Raw genomic sequence first — 25,038 nt, forward strand, 5'->3', positions numbered from 1 at the left:
AGACGTCTGCTCCTCCCACTCAACCCTGTCCCCATCTGGGGCCTCCTTCCCTCTCCTCTGAGTCTCAGCTGAGCGGGACCAGCAAACATGATGCTGCTGGCAGCACTTGTGGCCACCGCTGCTTGGTATGGTATGTCCTACTTACTTTGCAATCTTTCCTCAGAGGGTACCCATTGCCGCACATCTTCCCAAGTCCCTGAATTCCAGGTAATAAGATTGTTCCACATTTTTTTTCTAGATGGATTTGCACAGGAAATTCCCATACAGACCCCTATATCCATCACTAAGTTCAAGAAAACTGCACGGATGTATTGTGAAATCAAAAACTTAAAAACAAGTTTTGATAGTACTGTCATACACTGGTATAAGCGGAAGGAGAATGAAGCTCCAGAGAGGCTACTGTTCTTTGCAGAAGGAAGAACTTCCGTGGAAAGTGGCTTTCAAAAAGACAGGTACAGAGCTGAAAGGGTTTCTGACCAGAATCGGTGTGTCCTCATGATAAAGGATGTCATTCCAGACGATGCTGGCATGTACTACTGTGCCTACTGGGACCCTCACAATGGTAGAATCTCATAGACCATCAAGGCACAAAACTCCCCCAATGTCTGAACCACAGGTTTGTAGCTTCCTCACTCCCCCAGTCTTCTCACTCCATCTGGTATCAGCTGCAGAAAGGCCAAACCCTTGTCTGCCTCCCAGAATGAGCAGCTAACACTGCACAACTGTCATTTTCGAAGTTTGAGCCATCATTAACACTGTGGTCTTCAGGCACACACATACCATTTTTAAGGGCAAGGTAACTCATCACTACCATAAGAATTAGCACATCTATACTGGAAACTCACCTGTTCTGTCAGTGTGGTTTGCCCAGCATGGCAGATATCTGGTGTTCCTTGAGGAAAGCAAATGTTTAATATTGATGTTCCACTCCAGCTGCTGTTCTCTGCTAGGAAAGCAAAGGCAGGAAAAGAGGAACAATGTTCCAAAGAAAAGACTTTGGAGACGGGCACATCATGCCTGTCACTCCCAAGTAATTCTAAGGACAAGATCTTCCTGTCCCCCTCTATAGTCTGTCCTCATCTGCATGTAAGTGACTACAAGTCCCTGGGAATATGGTTTACGTTGTTTGAGTACCACAAAATCCCACACAGATAAAACTTAAATCAGAGATTTACACTCTCTTATCTACGACAGATGAAGATGTGCCCTTTGTAAAGTTCCTTCTATGCTTGCTCCCTGACCACTGGTGCTGCCAGAAGAAGCCTGGGGGACACATCCCTGTGGCTCGATGCAGGGGCTCTCCAGCTGCCACCCAAGGGAGGCACCTCCTCCTCCCACGTGGCACAGCTCAGCCTGCCCTGGGGACAGTTTCCTTCTTCAAGTCTCAACTCGGAGAACAGAGAGCTCTGAGACAGCTGAGTGGGACACGCCAAAATGCTGCTGCTGGCAGCACTGGTGGCCACAACCACTTGGTCTTGTAAGTACTTCTTAATATACTTTGTGTTCCCTCATAGGCAAACATGGACACACTAATGAGTATCTTCACCAACCCCTGATTAATAGTTAATGACATAATTTCTCCTCTTTCTTTTTTTTTTTTTTTTTTCCCCAGATGGATTTTCACAGGAAATTCCCATACAGACCCCTGTGTCCATCACCATGTCTCAAGGAACTGCACGTCTGCAATGTCATTTTAAAGATGTCTCTGCAAATTTTGATAATACTGTCATACACTGGTATCAACAGAAGGAGAATAGAGAACCAGTGAGAATGCTCTACATTTCATCAGGGACGACAACAGTAGAAAACAGCTTCCAAAGAAACAGATATATAGTTCAAAATCTTTCTAACCAGAAAATTTGCATTCTTATAATAAAAAATATAGGTCCGGATGATGCAGCTACCTACTACTGTGCCTACTGGGACTCTCACTATGTCAGAAACCCGGCAATCACCTCGACCAATACTCCCTCGGAGGCTCAACCACAAACGATTTGAAAGATCCCAATTCACTTCCCCTGGCGTGGATGAGCTGCCTGGCCTCAACACGCAGGCTCTGCACAGCCGGGACTGGCTCGGCGCTGAGCCACTCCTTGGAGGGGGCAGCTGCCAAAAGCTGTGGATTTTGATGGAGTGAGTGGCACATGCAAAGTGAACAGTGAAGGGCAAATGCCTAATCCAACATTGGCACTTCCTCATCCCCTGATTTTGCTCAAGTGAGGCAGGGAACTGGTTGTAAGAATTTCTTTACTGGAAAAGGGCTTATTTCCATGCTGCTGTTCCAGGAAATAACTCGGGACATTGTCCTGGAGCTTTTCAAAGCCCGAGGTTTGAAATTAAATTTGAAAAATTAGTCTTCTTTTAGTTTAAAAGTTAGCAGCTCTGGAAACAAAATGATATTTGATTTATTCCTCAAGAGATATGGAGATGGGCATTATTGTTCTCCCTTTTTGAGATGTTTTTGTGTCTTTCCCCATCCTTGTTGCTTTCACTGTCTGTCTTTACTGCCTTTCAGCATAGTAGAGATGCATCTGAGTCACTCCACAAAGCTGTAGGCAGTGTTGCCAAAGCTAGTGCCAGAGATAAGAGATTTTTATTTGAAAACAGCTGTCCATATTTATGTCCCTTAAGCAATGCATCCCTCACAGAAACTGCTTCATCACTGATGTTGACCCTCATGCCTGACAAGTTTTTTCTTTGCCATCAAGCCTTTTTTTAGTATTTTCCTTTACTGCAGTGTGCTGAGACTCTCCACATTTAGTTCCTTGAAGTATAGCTCATTAAATATTAGTGTGATGGGATGAAAACATGATACGACAATTTCAAGTAGGTGGTAGTTCTCCAAAATGACTATGGTTCAGTTTTGTCCTACTCTTATTTACAAGCCTGACTCATGCAAGGGAGCTTGACGAACTATCTACAATGAACAGTCTTTTGTTGTCTGTGTTTCTTCTAGTGATACCTCACAGATACTCAGTGTTGTAGACACAGCCCACCCAGGGGATGCACCAGCAGCACCTTTCTCTGCCTGTGTCACTCTTGCCATTGCTTTGTGGTTGCAAATACAAACATAGAATAACAGAATTATTTAGGTTCAAAAAGACCCATAAGATCATCAGTTTCAACCATCCACCTAACACCGCCAAGTCCACCATTAAAACATGTCCCTAAGTACCACATCTATACATCTCTTAAATACCTCTAGGGATGACAACTCCAACACTTCCCCGGGCAGCCTATTCTATGTTCCTGCCCAGGAGAATTTAGCCTAGACAGCTGTTTTGTGCTACATCTGATTAAACCAAGTGACCTTCACCCTCAGTCTAGTTCCTCTCTGTAGGCACAGGCAGTAATTTCTTAATGTTGTTTTGTAGTCAGTATGGCACACAAGACGTACTCAAATTCAGTTTCTTGTAAATGGCAAACGAAACATGTGGGTGGTTTGATTGACAGTACCAGGGCTTTCTCAGATGTTATCTTGGGATGTTTTGTAAGAACCCAATGTGCAAAGGGAAAGCCCCCTTCTCTCTCCAGTTAGTAAATGAAAAGGTATCAGTGAACTGATATTTCAGAGTCTGGAGTGACTCCAGGAGATGGATGGATAACAACCGCATACTGGGAAGAGAAAATGCAAGGTGCAGCACATGGACACCTTCACAGTGGACTGCAGAGTGGTTTATAGAGCTGGCTCTCCCTTATTTCCTTCTGTTAAGTTTTATTAAGACAGATAAAACTGAAATGCATCCTAGTACTACCTGATTGTACTTAATGCCAGATGAGAGGTGGGGTATACCTGTGGGAATGAGTAGGATCATGACCTGAAGATACGTGTTTGGTTTTTTAATACAAACATCACTGTGGGCTTACTCGATCTAAAATTGAAGAGGAAAACTTCACCTAATTCTTAAGCATTAAATGGAAGAGTTGGCTAGCCTACTTGGAACACTTTTAGAAAGAGATTTGCTCTGCAGGTAATTAGATATCAGCAGAAAACTGGGCACAAGTCTGAAATTCCTGACATTCGCCCACCAGCCAATGCCTGGCCATCCTTCAAGCAGTCTCCCAGGTGCAGATTGGGAAAAAAAAAAAAAAAAAGAAAAAAAGGAAAAAAAAAGGAAAAAAAAGTTGTTTTTATTCAGCAATTGCACATCAGGAGAGTACTTTAGCTTATTGCAAAGTCAAAACATAGTGTGGACCACATGGATTAAATACTTCGGTACAGGAACTAAGCTAATTATCTCCGGTAAGTATTAACATTGATCTGATTTTCACAAAGTCACTTGGGTTCTCAGGTTGATAACTAAGAGTGTAAGGGTGTAGGGAAATTAATTTCTGCCTGATAGATCACATTTTTTTATGTGACCGGTGCATGGGGCTCAGGTTGGGTGGGTTGATGGGCAATAAATATATCAACCTAGGGGACAGAGAAATCACCTCCACATCAGTTACTGAACACTTATTAAGGATGGCAGAATGGAATAATGAGGTGAGGGGCTAAAAGTCGAAATATTGGGTTGGGTTCATTCCTCATTCTGTTCTGGGACAGAAAAATGAACTGTGTGAAAGTTTAAGAACTACTCTCAGTACAGCAAGACAGAAATGCAAAAACTTGCTTATTGATAGAGGTGGCTCAGCCTAAATTCATTGGGAAGGAAAGTTGCCTGGAATTTAGTAAATTTCTAGTTCCTGGCTCTACTGAAATTAACTGGCTTCCTTTTGTATTCATACTGCTGTTAATTGTGTTAAAGCTGTACAATCTATTGTATGAATGCCACTAGCAGTATAAAGCAGATAACAGTGCCTACAGTATGCTGCTCAGTTAATACATGAGAATACCAAGGTTAGTATAAATGAGTCAAACTGTAAAAGGCAGAGGAAACTTGCACATTTTACTACAGATTGCAATTAAATTATGCCTGTGTAGAGTCGGGCGTTTTTGCCAAAAGAAAACAGTGTAACTACTTTCAAGAAGCACAGACTTAGTAAAACACATCTTAAGTGTCAGTAAGTTTTGTTTAGAATATGGTTTTAGAATATGGGCATGTAAAATATGGGCTTCAAAGTAAGAATATGATGAAAACTAATCCAAGGTACTTTCACACAGCAAGTAATTTTCAGGATAGAACGCTTCTAGGAAATAAAAAATACCTATCTATCTAAACCAACAAATAACTAGTAATTATTTTTTATTTCCTTTAGGAATGATAATATAATCACATTTCTTCTTAAAGCAGGAAAAAGAGGTTACTTTATAGAAAAGGTAGCAGACTAGAAGCAGCAGATCTTTATTAGAGAAATCCCAGAACTAAAAGGATAGATATAAGTAGTTATAAGCATGACACAGCTTTCTTCTCAGAAAATGGTGTATTTAAAAACCCAGACTTTTTACTCATCACGAAAAAATAATAGCACTTCTAAATATTCCACTCCAGTCCATGTTAAAAATTAAGATATTACACTGGGCAAGATACTACCAACCTCTAAATTTGAAAGACATTTTCTGTAGCATGTGAAAGAAAAAAGAAGTGCAGTAGATATTGCTAAGCAGTATCAGACTGTGGGATGCTGATGTTAAAATATTTGGAAGTGGAACTAAGCTTATTGTTTCAGGTAAGTGTGAAACATAAAATTTACTTTTTCTGAAATGCATTTCAATAGTTAGATATTGTTTGTAAGCTGTGCTCTGGTTTCTTAGCTTCTGCTAGTTTTAACCCTACTGAATGCTTTGCAGAATTTCCCCCATAAAGAGCATTTCCAGATGCAGAACACAACATCATTTTTTTATTTATGTATGAAATTGGGAAAATGAAGCAATTATTGAAGTGTAGATGTATAACTAACCCTCTTATTATTTTCTTCTTAAATATGAATTTAAATATGGTAAATATAGCATTCAGAGAACTAAAAGATATTTTTGTCTTTAATGATGCATACTCAACTTCTGTGATATTTCTAACTCATTCTGAAAGAAAATGTCAATTTGGGGTTATGCAAATTACTTGAAGAGCAAGAAGCTTTCTTTTGGGATTATGTCTGACCATACCAAATGACAGGAGTTATCTCAAGTATGTCCAGAACTGTCTGAAGATATGCCTAATTGAAAGGATACTCTTTCTTACTACTTTTTGCAGAAACCTCTTGCTATCAGTTATGATTATTATTATTAAGAATGCCTACCTGTGGAGACACTTTCCTTCCCTCCCAAAATATTGGCATACTTAATCAAATTATCCTGCATCAAGTAAACTTCGGCCGCTTTGATACTTAGCATCTGAGATGAAAGCAGTTTGCCTAATTTTGTCCATCTGATAATGGTTTCTAGTTAGTGGGAATTTTGATGTTGATTTCAATCCAGTCAGGGTTTTGCTTAATATTTGCACAACAAAAACTTCGATCCGGAATTTTGTGCTGCAAAGATCTCATCATAACGTTCGCTAATTCTAGGACTGATTTTATGGAGCTTTAAAGGAGCATTTTACTTAGCTAATAGAACTAATACATCTTCTGCTGGTGCTGCCTCTCTCCATAGAGCAGATATGGAACCAAGGTGCTTAGTACTGTCCACCTAAACTTTCAGAAAACTAATTTTAGTTGAGATGAAGCCTGCCCATTTAAAAACATACCTGTCCTCAAAATCTCCACACACTTTTTTATTTTCTTTTTGGTAAAGTTTAGGTTGCTGCCCCTTTTCCATGACCTAAAAGTTGATTAAACAGCAAATCTGTTTGTCTTTAAAAAATTGTATTTACCCATGTAGTGCCATGTGTCCTTGCTGCTAAGATGGCTGTCAGTACCTTGAGCTGCATGAGGCAAAGTGCTGCCAGCAGCTGAGGGAGGTGATCCTTTCCCTTTGCTTGGAACTGGGGAGGCCCCACCTGAAGTGCTGTGTCCAGCTCTGGGCTCCACAGCACTAGAGAGACATGGACATACTAGACAGGGTCCAACATAGGGCCATAAAGATGATTAAGGGATTGGAGCATCTCTCATACACACAGCAGCTGAGAGAGCTGGGACTGTTCAGCACAGAGAAGAGGAAGCTCGGGGGATTCAATCATTGTCTAGAAATAACTGAAGGGAAGGTGCAAAGTGGACAGAGCCACGCTCTCTTCAGTGGTGTCCAGTGCCAGGACAAGAGGCAATAGGCACCAACTGAAACACAGGAGGTTCCCTCTAAACATCAGAAAACACTTTTCTGCTGTGAGGGTGAAGGAGCACTGGCACAGGTTGACCAGAGAGTTTGTGGAGTCTCCCTCTTGGAGATCTCCAAAAGCTGCCTGGACATGGTCCTGGAAAACCTGCACGAGGTATCCTTGCACAGGTATCCTACCTGGCCTGACAAGGGAGTCAGGCCAGATGACCTCCAGAGGTCCTTTCAAACTTCAGACATTCTTTGATTCTATTATATAAAGAATAATAGATCTGTAATGTTATTGCAAAGACTTTATGCACTGTGTCTGGTTATTACTACAAAGTGTTTGGCACTGGTACAAAGCTCATCGTGTCAGGTAAGTCACTTTCTTTAACGCTGAATCTGTATGACCACACCAAGCTTCTACATTTTATTTTAGTGTCCCAGAGGACACTCTGCTTGCTTAGAGCCTTGGTCAGTGCCATCCCTGCCTGGGTTTTTAAGCTTTTCATTCTGACCTTGAACCCTGTTGATTTGTAACGCAGTAGTCTAGGATCACAAATATACTGAGGAGCTAGTTTGTGTCACTTATGATCGTATTCCTCCTTAGAAATTTGGTGGAAAATGGCCTGGCGTAGTTTCCAGAGCCCTCATTCTTTCTTTCAGCTACTGAAGAATTAAGCATGGAATCAAGCAGCTGTGAATTAAACATTTAAAAAAAAATAAAAATTAAATCCTCTTCTCAATACAAATTCAAAGAGCAATTTGCAATGGCCATTGCTTTTTTAGTTAGACTAGTAGAAGTGAGATAATATGTGCCTAATTATTTCTGTCACGTACACAGCACTTTGGCAGTAGAAATAAACTTCTTTTTGTTTACTAAAACATACATGAAGAAGTGATCTGTTTTTTGTCTCTCCTGCAGAGACATGTATTTGGATGGTAAATTGAGGATAAAAATCTTCTTTTTCCCATTAAATGGTATTTTAAATGCTGTAACCCTGAGGTAGACTACTACAGAAACAGAAGGCAGAGGAACTATCACTACCAAATATTGTAAGCCTGATTAAATGCAACTTATATTAGCATGCCAAGAAAAGACTGTTTTTGATGATTCCTATCAGAAAGACTAATTGAATCAAAACTACAATTTAATAGAAATGTCCACGTCAGAACAAATGTGTTGTTTTAAGTGAAAGTCCTTACCTTGTTAAGCAGGTAGTGATCATTTATTTAGTATCTATATTTTAAAATAATTTATTTTCAAGCATTTATCTAATCCTGCAGGATTCTATTTCTTCTACAAGGGCCAAAGCTCTTAACTGATTGTTAATCAGAGTAAAAGGGGATGGATTTACGTTGTGCTTATGAACAGGCAATTCATCACAAATCGTCTTTTCAGTGATGAGTACCTAACATTAGCTCAATAATGAAAAGAAATGGAGAAGACCAAGACAGGATCTTCATGCAATTGAATCATCACACTTTGAGCTTGTGCAGAGTCTTTTTCCTTTGAAAGAGCCATATGTATCAAAAGCCAGTCTCAACAACATGTAATTAACTTGATTTTGTTCTTTTTGGTCTCTTATGATTAGCTGTGATCAACACAGAGTTGCTGTAGACTTACGATAATGCAAGTAAAAGAAGGGCTGGGGTTTGAGAGATGGGTTTGATGTTTGCATTTGGAGGAATAGATTAGTTTCTAAAAGCTTCCAACAGAATGTGAATATTAATCCAATGTCAACACTCAATGAAGGATTTTTGTGTAAGTGTCTTTTCAGAGAATTTAGACAAGGGAAGCCAAGACTGAACAGCAGAGTGACCCAAAAACCAAATCAATTTTTCCCTCAAGGACGCAAGTGGAGTAGCTACACTACTCAGCATGGGGATGTTCTCCCTGTCTCTCCTCTTCTGCTACATCTGCAGCTGTGGCTTTCTGGCACCTCACAAGCATACTGCCAACTTTTTCTAAAGTAACATGGAGAATAATCTACTAATATTTCTAGTAAATAAATTCACAGCAGAAATTACAGCAGAAATATTTTATGTTAACCTCTAAATATTACTGAGGTATCTACCTCGATTTCATCAAATGCATTGAAGTTCACTAGTTCAAAAAGCTACAATTATATTTTGCAACCATATATTATAAAATATTTCTTGCTTAGAGGTAGTTTATACTTACACTTATTTATATATAATCTAAGTTGGATCTAATATATCATCTAAGTTGGACTAAAGTGATTTTAACTCAACAAGGTGAAGACTAATGCATGCATTTGTAGGCTTTTATTTTATTTTATTTTATTTTATTTTATTTTATTTTATTTTATTTTATTTTATTTTATCTTATTTTATTTTATGGAGAAAGACATTAAATACTGAACCAAAATCCCTCAGACTTTAAAGTCCAAACCAGTATTATGGGGAAAGGACGGAGTGTTAAATAAATAAGGGAAAATGTCGCCATTCAAAGAAAACTGCAGAGCCAAAGTCTCTTTTCAGGATTACCATTACTACATACATTTGCTAAAGACTTTAGCAAAAATGTCAAGGATTTCGTGGGCAGGAAGACAAATTCACTATCCCTTTCTTTCAAGACAATCTAGAGGAGAGATTATGTGATATGCTATATTGAAAGTATAATAGCAATGACAAAAAAGTGATACGGAATTTGCAATAGCAGATTTCATCTCTTTAGCTCGGGGTAAACAGTAGGACTTCATATAAACCACGAATTTCTGACATTCTAACTTCTTTTGGATACACTGTGCCACATCCCTTGTGTTCCCTTGTGCAAGGCTAGGGAGCCCAGAGTGGAGGGGCTGGGGTAACTCAGAAACACGGCTGAAGATCACCCCTTAGCCTCAGAGCAGGTGGAACAGAAGAGATATATGGAAAAACATTGTGGATGTGAACAGATACCTTAAACTATGTCTGAAGTTCTGCATATCTCAATTTGTTTGAGGATACAGTCTTTCCCCATTAATTTGTTCTTAAAAAGCCTGTTTATTCCAGCAGAGGAGAACTGAGCTCTCTCTGATGCACCTCAGCACAGGTTAACTGCAGGCAGGCAATAAATAAATAAACAAAATATTAGCTTGTGGGGTGAAATCCTGGACCTTCAGAAATGTTGCCTTTGATTTCACCTTAACCAGGATTTCCTGTAAGATGCACGTGGTTTTCCCTGCGGATAAGCCAGTAGGTCCTGGAGACAGACGTGCATGGGAGTAATGCTGAAAAGTTGATGCTTCTCAGCAGCATGCATAGATGTATGTGTGATGTTGTCTTTTTGGCATTGACAACCTGTGGTATCATCAGTACTCTGTAGGCAAGTGTGCCAGGAGCTGAGGATGAACAGTCCCAATCCCACATACACTTAAACAGACTGCAGTGAGCTCAGCATGCAGAGGGTTGGGTCCAAAATGAGTAAGCATCTCTCCAACTAGGCTTGAGAAGAGTGGTGGCTGTTGACTGCCTGGCTCAGATTTTCTGCAGTGTCTTTCATTACTTCAATTAAGCAGTGGTCTAAGGTTTGTTCTTGCACACCATTTTCTGTAATAAGATTCATTTTTTCCTCTAAATTATTTAATAAGCAAGCATAATCCTTCTTAATTACAACAATGCCAGTGATACAAAAGGACTATCTAAACACCCCTTCCAGTTACCTCCATGAATCTTCTGCATGTACAATATTTCATCTTTATATTTGGTAACTCAAAACCATATTTATACTACATAGAAATTAGACATGGATTGCTGAGTAATAGTGTGTGATAAGTTCCTGCTTTTGTGTGTGAACAAATTGAGCTAGAGAAACAAACTGTAAAATTCCATATCATCAAAACAAGGACTGATTTTGCAAAAAGGTGATGAAAATATGCTTGATCAACCTCCAGGTCCTTTGGATCTTTAGAGACCTTTATGTTAGTGCACAGAGAAATATACATAAAATTCATATACATAAAATTCATTAAAAAGGAGAACTTTGGAGAGATTGAAAGAGACAAACAAGGGTCTTAAGGTGAGTGCTTAAGATTGTGCATTCAGTTTCATATCATACAGTCATTTAAATGAACAATTTTTAAATCATGTGGTCAAAAGCACTCACAATCCCAGAAGGAGAATTAATTTTCTTTAGAAAAATATCCAGAGGGTATATGGTATTTCAATCCATGCCACAGAAATGAACTTTTATTTGTTCTGATATTTTTTAAACAAGTGATAGCAAAGATTAGTTTGAAATGGAGTTTAATGTGCATAACAATAAAGGCTATTTGAGAGTAGCAGTATTAGCTGAAAATAAACTCTCATTTTCTAGCTTTGTAGCCAAATATGTAGACTCTTATTATTCAAATGTTGGTTCTTATAATCTAATATTAGTATGGCTAAAATGTCGCAAACGGTTTGTGTAAGGAAATATAGCAATGTGGGCAATCTGGTCTTTGGCACAGGCACTAAACTCATCGTTTCCAGTAAGTACTTTGAAAGACTGTTTTTGTACATTTTGTAATGGCAAAGCTGGGGAGTGAAGCTTGATAGCTATTTCTTTAAAATACCTGGGGAGGCTTGCACTAGGTGATGTTGTTATCAGTGATAATGTCTGCAGCCGCTGGCAGCAGGACCTGAACGCTGTCTGTGTGCTGAGTGCTCTCGGCTCCCCATGACTTGAAGGGGACCCAAGGAACTCTCGGTATCTGACGTGATTACTGCATTTTGTGGGATCATCCATCACTAGGCATCGTTGTTATCAGTGATAATGTCTGCAGCCGCTGGGACTCCAGAAGAGTCTGTATATTGTATAAGCAACTGTGAGTTTAGACTATTTGAAGCAATTCTCGTCTTTTGATGTTGAGTTTGATTTGCTGTACTATACTTATAAAAGCCTTTATTCATTTTAGTTCTCTATGAAATACCACATTTAAAACTAATGTTGAAAGTCACATTTTCTATTCCCAGTTATTCAAACGAGTCTTGTAACTGTTTTTGTTTGTAAATCATTACCTACTGCTTGGGTTCATCGAAATAACACTTGATAGAAAATGTGTTTGAATGCCAAGTACAGTCAGCTCAACCAAAAGCTTATTCTTACTTCAAGGACAGAAACAGCTGTAATTCACCCATCCTCTTACCTAAAATACCTTTTGTACATGAGATGTTTCTATCCCCATCCTACATATTCATAACTAACTTGAGAGCTAAAATTGTTTATTTATTTTACTGCTCTTAAGAAGTTAAGAATTTATATTTTGCAGTTGAGTATCCAGAATTTATTGCCATACACTACTGATATTCCAGCTCTTTATTTTGTTATTTATTTCCCACAAAATCCAAATCCAAACTAAAAAAAATCCTAAACAATTTGTGTAAGGAAATATAGCAATGTGGGCAATCTGGTCTTTGGCACAGGCACTAAACTCATCGTTTCCAGTAAGTACTTTGAAAGACTGTTTTTGTACATTTTGTAATGGCAAAGCTGGGGAGTGAAGCTTGATAGCTATTTCTTTAAAATACCTGGGGAGGCTTGCACTAGGTGATGTTGTTATCAGTGATAATGTCTGCAGCCACTGGCAGCAAGACCTGAACACTCTCTGTGTGCTGAGCACTCTCGGCTCCCCATGACTTGAAGGGGACCCAAGGAGCTCTCAGTATCCGACGTGATTACTGCATTTTGTGGGATCATCCAAGCAAGGAGAATTAAAATCTCAGCTTAAACTTGCTGCTCTAGAACAAGAACAGTCAGATTTTAGCTTAAGACGTATCTGCAAGTTATATATACTTGGTTATATGTTATTTTAAAAGACCTACACCTACTCAAATCTGTCTTAGGGAAGTGTTCAACAAAGTAAACACCAAAAATTTTGTAAAGCATAACTAAAAAAAAGAAAAAAAAAAAAAAGTCGAGTGGAAGGACTTCAATAACTTTACAGATCAGCCTAAGAATACATCAAAATCTAGAGAGTTGTGTGTTTTCATCCTTTTTTCCCCTAAACATACTTACAATTTATGTATGTATATATATTCACACAGAAACATACATATATTCATGAATAGAGGCAAAACATATATTGTTCAGTCCTCCTTTGTCACCCATTTACCTGTGTGTGCATATGAGACTCTCACATGCACACTTTTACAGTTAGTTATTCAAGCAGTGTGTTTCCTCAGTACTGTGATATAATTTCGGTGTTTCATTTAAGCCAGGTGCCTAGGGTCTTTTTATGGTAAATGGAAAGGCAGTGGCTATTCTAGAGGTGGAAAATATTGTGTATTAATACAAGTGTCTAAAACGGTCATAATGAAATAGGAAATGGGAGCATCTCTCTCTGTCTCTCTATTTAGATATACATAAAATTCATATATATAAAATATCAAACTAGCCAATTAAGACCACAAAATTATGCAGGGTACTTTTCTAAGCTTTGAAAATCTAAAAAAATATCTAAGACAGTCATGAAGCTTTGCAGAGCACAATGTCACTGAAACAAGAGCTACATCATGGTCTTCTGAATATATACAACTCTGGAACAAATAAATCGTTTTGAAAAAGAATTTAATCTTGTATTCCTGGAAGGTCTGATGAATAGAGATACAATTAACTCCTAAATCAACAAGTGCCATAAAATTGTTAGAAAGTTTATTTCTGGGTACAACAGAAAACTTGGTCCACATTTTCATTTCAATGACAGCTGTCCAAAATGAGGGAAATCCATAATGTGTTATCATTTTGAGGGCAGGCAGTCTTATGCTTTAGTCATCTTTGTTTTTAAAAACTAAATATGAAATACTCTAAGATTGTTATAGAATAGCTAGATCATTTAAAGAAAAGTAGAAGCATTTTGACAGAGGTAGAAGTTTATATTAATGTGTTTTCTCACAGGGCGTGAAAACTGCACCACTCAGACAGATCACTCTGTAAACTGTGTATCCCACTGTTGAAAGCCAGTACAAAGATATACTCAAGAATCTAGTGGGAGAGAGTGGTTTAAGGAGATGAACAATAAATCTGTTCACTGCCTTTAAAAAAATAAATAGCCATACCTTCAATACAACAAAAGTGAAGTTTGAAAACTGCATCTAGTTTTCACTTGCAGTTAAGCATAGACAAAAATGATCACCCATGAGGTCTGCCTATACGTGTATGGCAGAAGTTTGCATGTGTAACAAAAGCAGTCTTAATTTGCTATCCACTTTGATGATATCAAAAAGACTTCTTTGTATAGACAAAATGGGGCTGATTTGGACTTCTAACAACATAAGTTTTATTCCAGAGAGACAGGTGAAATGGAGATTAGCTACATTTAGTTTGTGGAAATGGCTCGCTTTTCATTTAAGATATATTCAGCTATGTTTGTACTAAACAAGTTTTACAAAGCACATCACCTACGAGAAGCCTGGTACAGGTAGATACGCTATTTGCATATAGAAATCTTATTTGGATATTGCATGTTCTTCTGCTTTTGTTTAGTTTAATTTTGTGTGTTTTTTTCTTCTTTTTCAGTCGTGTTAATTCAAACATTTACACAAACCTAGTATTAGAGGAACAACAACAGCCCCCCTAGATCCAAACCATTTTGTGATTTAATTTTCCTGCTTTTTTTTTTTTTATAAAAATAAAACATAAATGAAACACGTAATGAAACATAAATGAATCACGTAGAACTTCTAAATAAAAGACAAAATTTATTGCCACATGCTACTGACAGAATTTATTGTCACACACTATTGATACTCCTCTGTTTTGTTATTTCTTTCCCTCCAAATACAAATCCAGACAAAGTAAATTCTAAACCAGAGAACTCTGAAATCCTGCAGACGAAGCATAAAGATCAACTTCTGTATGTTTGTCTTATTGAGAATTTCTACCCAGAAGTTATTCGGGTGCAATGGGTTGATGAAGCAAATAAGGAGGTAACAAAAAATGTCATAAAAGGAGACGTCTGGAAATCTACAAATGATAAATACTCAGTCAGCACCTGGTTAACTTTACCAGGGAATACGACGAACAAGAACTATTATTGCAAATATGACCATGAAAGTCAAGAGAATTTTAAACTCCCCATTCAAGGTATATACTACTTTTTTATTATTTATTTTTCATTCTACATATTATTATGTCTTTTTGATTATTTATTTATTTTTATCGTTTGAATACAATTAGAGAAATAATGATGTATGATGTATATCCTTATTGCTGAAAGCTTCTGTGTTCCTAGGCACAACAATACTTAAAACACACCAGTAAAAACTACCAAAGCCCTCCCAGGAAAAGAAACCCAGTCTGTACTGTGAAGGTCCCTTTGTAACAGGAAAAGAGCAGTTCTTTAATGTCACCAGGTGTTAGTTAGAATTGCTCAAAAGGGTCTACACTGAGCCAGGTCAGTTACTTGACAGTACACAGAATTTCTTCAAAACAGCAGGTTCAGACTGCAGCTATCTGCTATCCAGGGCTTGCAGGCATAAATCCCTCTGACATTAATCACAGCTATAATAAATTAAGGAGTTAAAAATAAGGTTGATAGGCTTTTAAAACAATGTTTAAATATATTACTTTTTCATGGTCTGGTGGCAGTAAGGTAATAGCTTAAGAATAACGTAAGAAAAAAAAGACCGCATATAATTGTTAAAAGACTGATTGTGAAAAAGACTGTAAAATTTTAAAGAAAAGAAACAACCTATGATAAATTGTTTAAACCTGTGTTTAAATCAAGATAATAACTTTAGGACAAATGCTTATTCTAGTTAGGTGAATCTTTGCTAAGTACCTACCCTTTTCTAAGTACCTACCTCTGTTCAATTTACTATAAATGAGTACAGCTCCACCCCATGAGAACACAGCCATAAATATTACATTTCAACCTTCCAAATGTATTCTGACAAAAATATGTACTAAGATTATTTTGACAGAGGTATGTGCTTAAGCATATGTCTCAATGAATGTAAGTACCATAACCAAGAACAAACACAAAATTGCTGCTTTAAGCACAATATACATGTATTTTATTTTACAGAACAATCCATGGCCAAAATAGCAAATTCCAAAGAGGAAACATCAAATCATACTCTCTTCAAGACTTTTTTCAGTGTTGAGCAACAAATAAAATAATTGAGGTCTCTTCTGATCTGAATTATTCTGTGCTTCTGCTAATACTAAGTTCTGGGAAGAGACTCCAGCTACTTCAGTGACAATCAGGTGGTCAAACCGGTTTGGAAATAGTAGTTTGGAAATAAAACTGGTGCTGCCAACAGCCTTATGGACACATTCACTAAAGGGCACAGGCAAAGCTCCTAGTTAAGGCAACAAACACTTACTACTACACAAATATTTCCTGCCTTCAGTTCTCTCTGAAAATGAATCCTACTGGTGAACACCTGCTCTTCAGACAGATCTTGAATATCCTACTTTTTTTTTAATACTAACTTCACACTTCACTGTTTACATTAGCTCTTCTTTTCCCCATTTCTCTGTTAATGTTTATTAAACTCAAAGAAAAGCCTAGTTTGGACATTTAAACTCTTTCCATTAGATTCTTCAGAGACTCCTTCTCAGGAAGAGTACTGCAGCACATATTCTGGAAACAGCACCGTTTTTTACAAAGGTAATGAGAATTAATTAAATGGGGAAAGAAATGTGAGAGTTGCATATTGCTGTGTGCGCTCCTGAAAATTATATTTCTAAATAGTCTGCAGGAAATATCCAAAGTTCTGGGGCTTGCAATTTAGAAAGGCTTCTGTGCTACACTGCATTAACACATTGTGGGATATAAAAAGGTGCTCTAGGTCTTTGGGCTTTGTTAGCCCGATGCAGATGTTGTTTGCACTACAGTACTAGATCATTAGCCTGCATTAAGGGCCACTGCTTTAAATACCTGGTGCAGTTAAATGCTGAGTGCTTCACCTGACGCTCCTTCAGACTAGCAACTGCACAGCACTTGGGACAAAGTAATTTTCTTTTAGCTTGAATGGGGATTTAGGAAATATTGTTTAAAAAAAAAAAAACAACAACAACAAAAAAAAAAAAAAAAAAAAAAAAAAAAAAAAAAAAACAGATGTAAAAGAATTTAAGCAAAAGCTGTGCTACCAGTGGTGAAAGAGCTAGAGTCTTTCTTGCTCTGCAGGTTCTTGTACTGCAGGTAACAATAACATGGCAGTATTGTGAGATGGTCTAGTGCTCAGAAACCCTCTCCATCTAGAAGTTACGAGCAGTACAGACCCGCTCAGAGGACAGTCAGACATCGTATTTGTTTACATGCTGTCCACCGCAATCCTTGTAAACACACCACACGGCCTTGTTTTTTCCTGTCTTTTAGGAGGTTGTACGATACTGATGTTCAACAAGATTTTTCTGTCTTATGTTTGTTACAGATTACTTGATGTACAAGGCAGCACATCTAGTATACCTCATCCTTTTTCTGAAAAGCTCCATGTACTATGTCATCGTACTCTTCTTCATATACAGAATGAGGACTCCAGCTAAGCTCCCAGGAAAGAAAACATAAATGTTGGTGTTGGAAAGGTTTACAAAATCATCTTCAATTTGCTTTGCTATTTACTTGTTCACATAGGCTCCCCTGCCCTCAGTGCTAAACACACCCAAAAAAAAAAAAAAAAAAAAAAAAAAAAAGTCCAAAGAGAACTTACTGGCATTAGCGTACAGGGCTTGCTGCGGTTTACCGATAGTGTTTTCCTATCAGCCTGTTTTTTCTCACTTTTTCTGAGTAATGAACTGAGAGGGAGGTGGTCAATCGGAGTAAGGCTACATAGCTTGTGTTTTAATAGAAATTGTGTATTGCAAGATGAAGGTTCTAATACTAAAAGTGGTTTTGGATGCATAAGTTTAGAGCATATAAACATATAAAGCAGAGGTGCATTTTAAGATTGCTTTTAAGGCTTAATTAGGAGCATTTCAGTGCTGTAAACTCATAGATTCATTTTTGCATTCAATGCAAAATAGGTTCATAGGTTCAATGCAAAATAGGTCATAGGTTCATTTTTGCATTCAATGATTTATTGCAACCTGTATGTATCCACCAAATCAGGACCGGAATATTCTGTAATGATACATGCTTTAAGAGAATCAATTAAACGTGATTTTAAAAAGCAAGCATAGTATTTTGTAAGAGTTAGATGAGTAAAAAAGCAATTCGAAGTTGCACATCTACAGAAATTTAAGAAATTCACCAGGCCACAGGGCAGTACTGTAACACAAAATAAGAACCTGCACACCATATTTTTAAAGATGCAAAATGATTGCAATGATCATTTTGTTTAGAGAAACCTTTTCAGATTGAGCAAAACCTTAAATCTGATTCTTCAGTGGAGAAACTGTTTTCACAGTAGAGGAAAAATTCTCAGATGTTGGACTTCAAACTCTTCATCTCCAAGTTGTGCAAATTAGTCTCTTTCACAATCCCGTGGAAAAATTTGAAGTAGAATCGTTGGGGTAAAGTGCTTGTTCATTTTGGGGCTAACCATTTCCACAAGTTCGGAGATGAATGCCTGTACCGAATCTGTAATGATGAGAGCAATAAAAGCTTTTCTTCAGATGTATTCTTGAGACCTATGTTTGTTTTATGGCCTATAGTAAGGTGTTTCGAAAACTTGATTCTCCATCCTCATATGAATTCCTCAGGGAATGAAGGATCCTTAAAACCATCCATTTTTTGCTCTTTCAGATTATTAAATGGGAAAACTGTTTTACACGGAATAATAAAAGCTGACCCATTAAATATTTGCAATTGAACAGCTAAGCTGGGAGGAAACATCATGCTGTTACAACAGGTCCATTTTCTACAGCTCATGCCAGTGCAAGAAGAGGAAAACCTAAAAGAGACAGTTCTCACAATCAGAGAAAGCTATTTTACAAAGAACATATTGAAACCAATGCAGCTACTTAAGACCTTCAGTGTTACAGTCTTCAATTTGAAGAAAGTTTGGAAGTCTAAACTTTAGCCAAACTCTCCTTGAGAACTAGTTGATATCCTATGTTATTATTTGTTAAGGCTTGACTTTAATACAAGGGTGAGACAATAGCTGTAAAAGTATTTTGGTGAATGCAGTTACTGTAGATTTCAGTAGCATTGTTAATATCACTGTCACGGCCTCCCACTCTACTATCCCTGCTAGTCCATCAGGCTAGGCAAACACTTGATTGCTTTAATGAACCAAGATTACTTTTAATAAAATGATCCCCAGATCCCCTTGTCCCACCTCATACGCAAAACTCAAAGATGCTGTCCCTGTTGAACAAGCAAACAGAGAGAAAAACAGATATTTAAGCTCTTTGCACAAGGAATGCTGAACAACGTTGAGCATAGCTCTCACCTCACAGTTTATGGGGCTTCTCAAGTGCATGGATTGAGGTTTTTTATTTGCAACTGCTCCTGAAGTGTAGTTATACATGCATATACTGTTCACACCAAGCCTTTATTCTTATTTATTTAGCCCAAATAAGAGGCTAAGCTGATGTTTTAAGCCTTGGGGTGCTGGAGGGGGTTGTTTGCAGGAAGGTTTGGTTATTTAGTGGAAAAACCCTGTAAACTGAACCAGTCACAACTGGTTCAGAGGAGGTGGGCCACGATGAGAATGGGTGATAAGCTGAGGACAGTTAGACCACAGCCGTCCTGTCTTTTACCACAGTGTACTTCTAAACCATACTGATGGAAATACAGAGTGATAAAAACCACATGCCTAAGTTATATATATAAAAAATAAAGTGAAGCTTACCACTCATTACGCATGTTGGTCTAACTGCATGCTTATGATATGTACATGTAAGAGCTACTGCTGCTGCAAAAACATGGGTGTTGCAGGAAGTCTGCAGGATATGCATTTTTATTTATCATTAGTGAATGCCAGAGTTAGATAAGTTAGTTAGATCTAAGCATAAACTTTTGCTGTCAGGACTTTATTAACACTTGAAAGACATGTCTTCTAAAATACATCTTACCACTACTGATTTTCGGTGATTTCAAGCTTCTACAGGTATGAACTTCGCAGCTGCTCTACCTCTGTGACAGAGCTACAGAATTAATAAACATGCTAGGGAAATGGTTACAGGCAATTTGGTGCTTCTAATGAAAAGACAGAATGGAATCCACTCTTGGCTCTAAACCAAAAAGGATTAATGCACAGATGAATATATTTGTGGAAAGGGATTTTCAAGGTATTCTTTATCTTGCTAGAAACATTCTGTGTCCTACATTATACAATAACTTGCATGTTTGAGAATACTGATTTCTCAGCTATCAAAATGCCCTAGAATAGGTGATATGGAAAGTAACCCACGGATTCCTCTCACATGTAGTTGTAAAGGAGAAAGATCTGCATAAGGATTATAGCAGCCCAACAGATAACTTCTGTTGATGCTTGTTACCAACACTTAGAAATTTTAAAAAGAGATCCCAATAGTAGACTATTGAATTTGAGATTCTGAAACTGCTGGGGCACCAGCACATACTCTGAAGTGCTGAGCAGATCAAAAATCTCAGAGATATTGTTTGAGGATTTGTTCCTTTGCACCTGAAGACATTGAGAGGATAAAAGATCAAATGACAATAACAAATAACTTAGTTTTATAATGATTAGCTTTTACCTACTGCATCCCAACAATCATTAAATATAATTCCAACAGAAAGAAGTTTTACTTCATTATACTACCAATCTCTTAATTAGATGCACATGACAACACTTCCCACTAATTACCTATTCACTTGGAAGATCATTTCAGGTATGCATCATGAACAAATATTTTCATAACAGCTGGGAGGTAAACTAATATGCATATGTCAACAAGATACTTCTCCGTAAGATATTAGAATATATGGGAACCATTCCCTTTACTTTTTAATTAATAATTTCTCTCAGCAGTCCCTTCAGCAGGTCATCTGTAGACTCTGTTGCTGCAGTTTCCAATTCCCAACAACTTCCCCCACAGATTTTCTTTCTGTAACAGATTGAAAAAATCAGGATGAATGACAATGCAAGTCAAGGCAACAGATATTGAATATGGGGAGGCTCAAAGGAAGAAGCCATCTACTGTTCCCAAAGTGAACTAAAAGATTTCAAATCAGAACCTTCATCTTCTTGACAAGATTTAATTCCTCCCATATCTGGAGCTTTGCCACTTGTAAAGTGAACACATGGCAAGATAATCCTGAAAATAAGTCAATACCAAAATGAGGAAATAAATTTTCATATGTAACTGAAGTGTGCTACAAAAATCTTAAGACACACCTGGTAGAATGTTGCCCATTTGTGTTCAACAGAGTGAGAAGGGGAAATACTGGCATAGTTTTGTCCATGCAATGTTCAAGATGAGAGTATTTGTCCTAGACCTAAACTAAAAAGAAAATATCTTCCTAGCACTACTGCACTTCCATCTCCAGAGAAATTTCTTCCACCACTTCCAAAAGAAACACCAATACCCAAACAGTTCAAAGAGTTGATTCTCCCCCTATATTTAGCATTAGTGTAGTCTCACCTTGAATATTGTGTACAGTTCCGGTCTTCACAACATAAAAAGGATATTAAGGTCCTTGAAAACATCCATAGCATAGCCTCTCCTATGGAGGAGAGGCTAGGGGCACTGGGGTTGTCTAGTATGGAGAACAGAAGGCTGAAAAGACACCTCATAATCTCTTCACAACTTCCTGAGAAAAGAAAGTGGAGAGGGAGGTGCCAGTTTCTTCTCCATGATACCAATGACAGGACACATGGGAACAGCACAAAGCTGTGCCACGGGAAGTTCAGACTGGATATAAGGAACAATTACTGTGATGGAAGTCAAACACTGGAATGGACTTCCTAGAGATGGTTGATACCCCATACCTGTCAGTGTTCAAGAGACGTTTTGATGGTGCTTTCAATAATATGCTTAAATAATTGGTTAGTCCTGAAGTCAGTCGGTTGGAATAGATGAATCACCAGAAAACAGCTGTTACACATTAAAAAAAAAAAAAAACAATGAAATTATTAATACACTGTGTTTCATAACACTATGCTATGGGCCCAATAATGCCAGGGGACCCCTTTAGTCTGTACATACGATTCACAGAAAGAGGACGTCAGTGGAAACTATGGTTATGAGTTCCCAACAAAGTCCAACTGTCTCCCATTCAGTGGATCCATTCTGGATCAAAGGAGTGGCAAGATTCCCCAGCACAATGTTCACCTTGGTAACAATCACTTCTTAAAGCCTACACAGCTCATTTAGATACAGAACTTACTACATTAGACACACCTGCAGAAATACAAGACCCATTTCTGATTATTAAAAGAATTAGAGACTCTACTATTCTACAGGGAACTGCCTGTTCCAGCACAGCTCAGGAAATGGGAATGCATATAGCACACCGTGGTTGGGTTAAAGGGAAATTTGGGCTTAAAGTGAAATTAAGAAAGTATAGTTGTCAATGGCAAGGGGTGCTGCACCACTTCTTGACAGGCTGCCCTCACCTATTCATGATGCACCATCATGAGAAATGGCTGGACTTGTTCTAAGTACTATTTCATAAACACAAGGATTGTGTCAGGTCTAGTCATTACAGTAATGCTTGTTCCCTTTACCCAGGAATGGATTAACACTCATGTGGTGAGGTGAGGAGTGCTGGGTGTGGACACCTCCTCCAGCTGTACCAGCCCAGGACTGCTGCTGCCTGCCCAGTGCCCAGGGACCCTGTGTTTCTGCCTAGGCTGAGGGACATTGCTGCTTTCCCCTCCGTGGATTTCAATGGTAGCACTGCTGAGCATGCAGGCGTGCATCAAACACAGAACAGCAAGCCAGCCAAGGGATGTGATTCATCTCCCCTACTCTGCACTGGTGTGGCCTCACCTTGAGTAGTGTGTGCACTATTAAGCACCACTGTAAAAGAACATAAAAAAGAGAGGGACAGCCTTTGTAAAAGTCATGGGGAGAGGACACAGGGGGAGTGGCTGATGTCACATGGTTTAGAGAAGCACAGCTTCCAGAAAGCTCCACCTTCCTCCTTCACAAGGGGGAGGAGGTAGAAACATCTGCCTGTGGAGGTTGCAGGGACAAGATGTCTGCCAGGGCGTGCTGGCCACTGCAGGCGGCCTGACCCCTGTGGGCACACTTTCTGCATGGCATGCACCCAGCGCTGGGCTGCTGCCAGGGCCAACTGGCCACTCTGCCAGAGGCCCATCGTGGCCATCCTGTGCCTCTGCTGCACTCCCTGGGTGATGCCTCCACCCACAGGTCCCAGGGCAGGTTCCAGAAGTTTCCAACATGGAGCCAGGGCTGTGGCCTCGGGGCCAGTAGTGGTGGAGCCCTTCCAACTACCGCTCCCACAGTGTCTCGCCTGGGCACAGCAAGCGCAGCCCCTCCTGGCCCCGCCGGTGTGTCTGCAGCTTCTCATGGCACTGGGAGCAGGATGGGCGCAGATGGCCCCAGTCCCTGCAGGACATCAACCCCAAGGGCACATCATGGCTGTGAAGGGACAAGCAGGAGCCAGGGGCTGGCAACCACGCAGGCCACCAAGCCGGGCCCCACATTTGAGCCGGCAGTGGGGCCTGGCCTGGGGCCAGGCTGGTGGCAGCAGCCACAATTACTGTTTGATTAAATTACTCTTTTCCACTCTGCAAAGCATCTGCCTGCAGTTGTTCATGTGGCATCATGTGGAGGGGGCTGAACGCAGCCCAGCCCTGCTGCCTGAGCCCTCTCCACAAATTGGCTTGGGGATGTCGGCTGCAGATGGGATCAGATGGATGGGTGGGGAATGGCTGCAGGTGGTGGGCACCACTGGGGGTCTCAAGGATGGGAAGTCATTTGTGGGATGGGAAGTCATTCCTGGAGGCCCCCAGGGACAAGATGTGCCCCATCTGCCTGGGCCCACTAGCCTACGCAGCTCGCCTGAACCCCTGCAGACACTCCTGCAGAGCGTGCATCCAGTCGTGGGCCGCTCACAGAGCCACCTGCCCGCACTGCCACCAGCCCATCATTGACATTGTGTGGCTGGTGCTGCACTCCCTGAGGGACGCCTCAGCCCGCCAGCCCAGGGGCAGGTTCCGGCCCAGGGGCAGTTTCCAGCCCAGAGCAGGGCCAGGGCTGAGGCTTCAGGGGCAGCGACAGCGGAGCCCCTCCAGCTACCGGTCCCACAGCATCTCGCCCGGGTTTAGCCCCTCCATACTCCAGCAGCATATCCGCTACCTCTCCTGGTGCTGGGAGCAGGACAGGCGCAGATTGCCCCAATCCCCATGGGACACCAACCCCAAGGCTGTGCAGGAGGAGACGGGTGCTAATGACCATGTGTGCTGCTGGGCCAGGCCCCTCTTCTGAGCATTTTGGGGATGTGCACTGTGGATGGGAGAGGATAGACGGATGAGGAATGGCTGTGGATGGTGGGCACCTGTAGGAGTGAGGGAAGTCATTTGGGGGATGGAAGATTATCATGGGAATGGTAAACTGGGTGATGGGAGCAGCCATGAAGTGACCATGCTTTAATGGGACAAAGGCTGAGAGAAAATGTCTCCTAAAACACTGAGAGAAGAAAATGCCTGCCTGCTTGGGAACTGCCAGCCTGGGAACCATACAAAAGGGTGCAGTCCTTCAGGAATGGACTGCTCCAGCATGGGATGCTCTCCACAGGCTGCAGGGGAACTTCTGCTCCAGTGCTTGGAGCACTTCCTCCCTTCCATCTTCACTGACTGTGGTATCCGCAGGGTTGTTTCTCTCACGTTGCCTCATTCCTGTCTCTCAGATGCTGTTGCACAGCATTTTTCAGCCTTTCTTAAATACGTTATCATAGAAGTGCCACCAGTGTACACAGAAGTGCCAGCCTTGGCCAGTGGAGGAGGGTGGGTCTCTTTTGGAGCCATCTAGAACTGGCTCTTCTCTGACATAGGGCAGCTCCTGGTCTCTTCTTACAGAGGTCACTGCTGCAGTCCCGTGC

General features: G+C 39.8%; 1 protein-coding gene across 1 annotated transcript; it reads left to right on the top strand.

The window, feature by feature from the left end:
* Positions 1-1,434: 1,434 nt before the first annotated feature.
* TARP (TCR gamma alternate reading frame protein) lies at positions 1,435-18,152 on the top strand (the record flags this gene model as incomplete). Its single annotated transcript, XM_084281283.1, has 6 exons — positions 1,435-1,477; positions 1,613-1,935; positions 7,466-7,505; positions 14,904-15,197; positions 16,657-16,728; positions 17,495-18,152. 6 exons carry the CDS (start codon positions 1,435-1,437, stop codon positions 17,626-17,628), a joined length of 906 nt encoding a protein of 301 aa, XP_084137409.1. The 3' UTR covers positions 17,629-18,152.
* Positions 18,153-25,038: the final 6,886 nt, after the last annotated feature.

Source organism: Netta rufina (genome assembly GCF_964035555.1).
Source record: "Netta rufina genome assembly, chromosome: 2".
Taxonomy (NCBI): domain Eukaryota; kingdom Metazoa; phylum Chordata; class Aves; order Anseriformes; family Anatidae; genus Netta; species Netta rufina.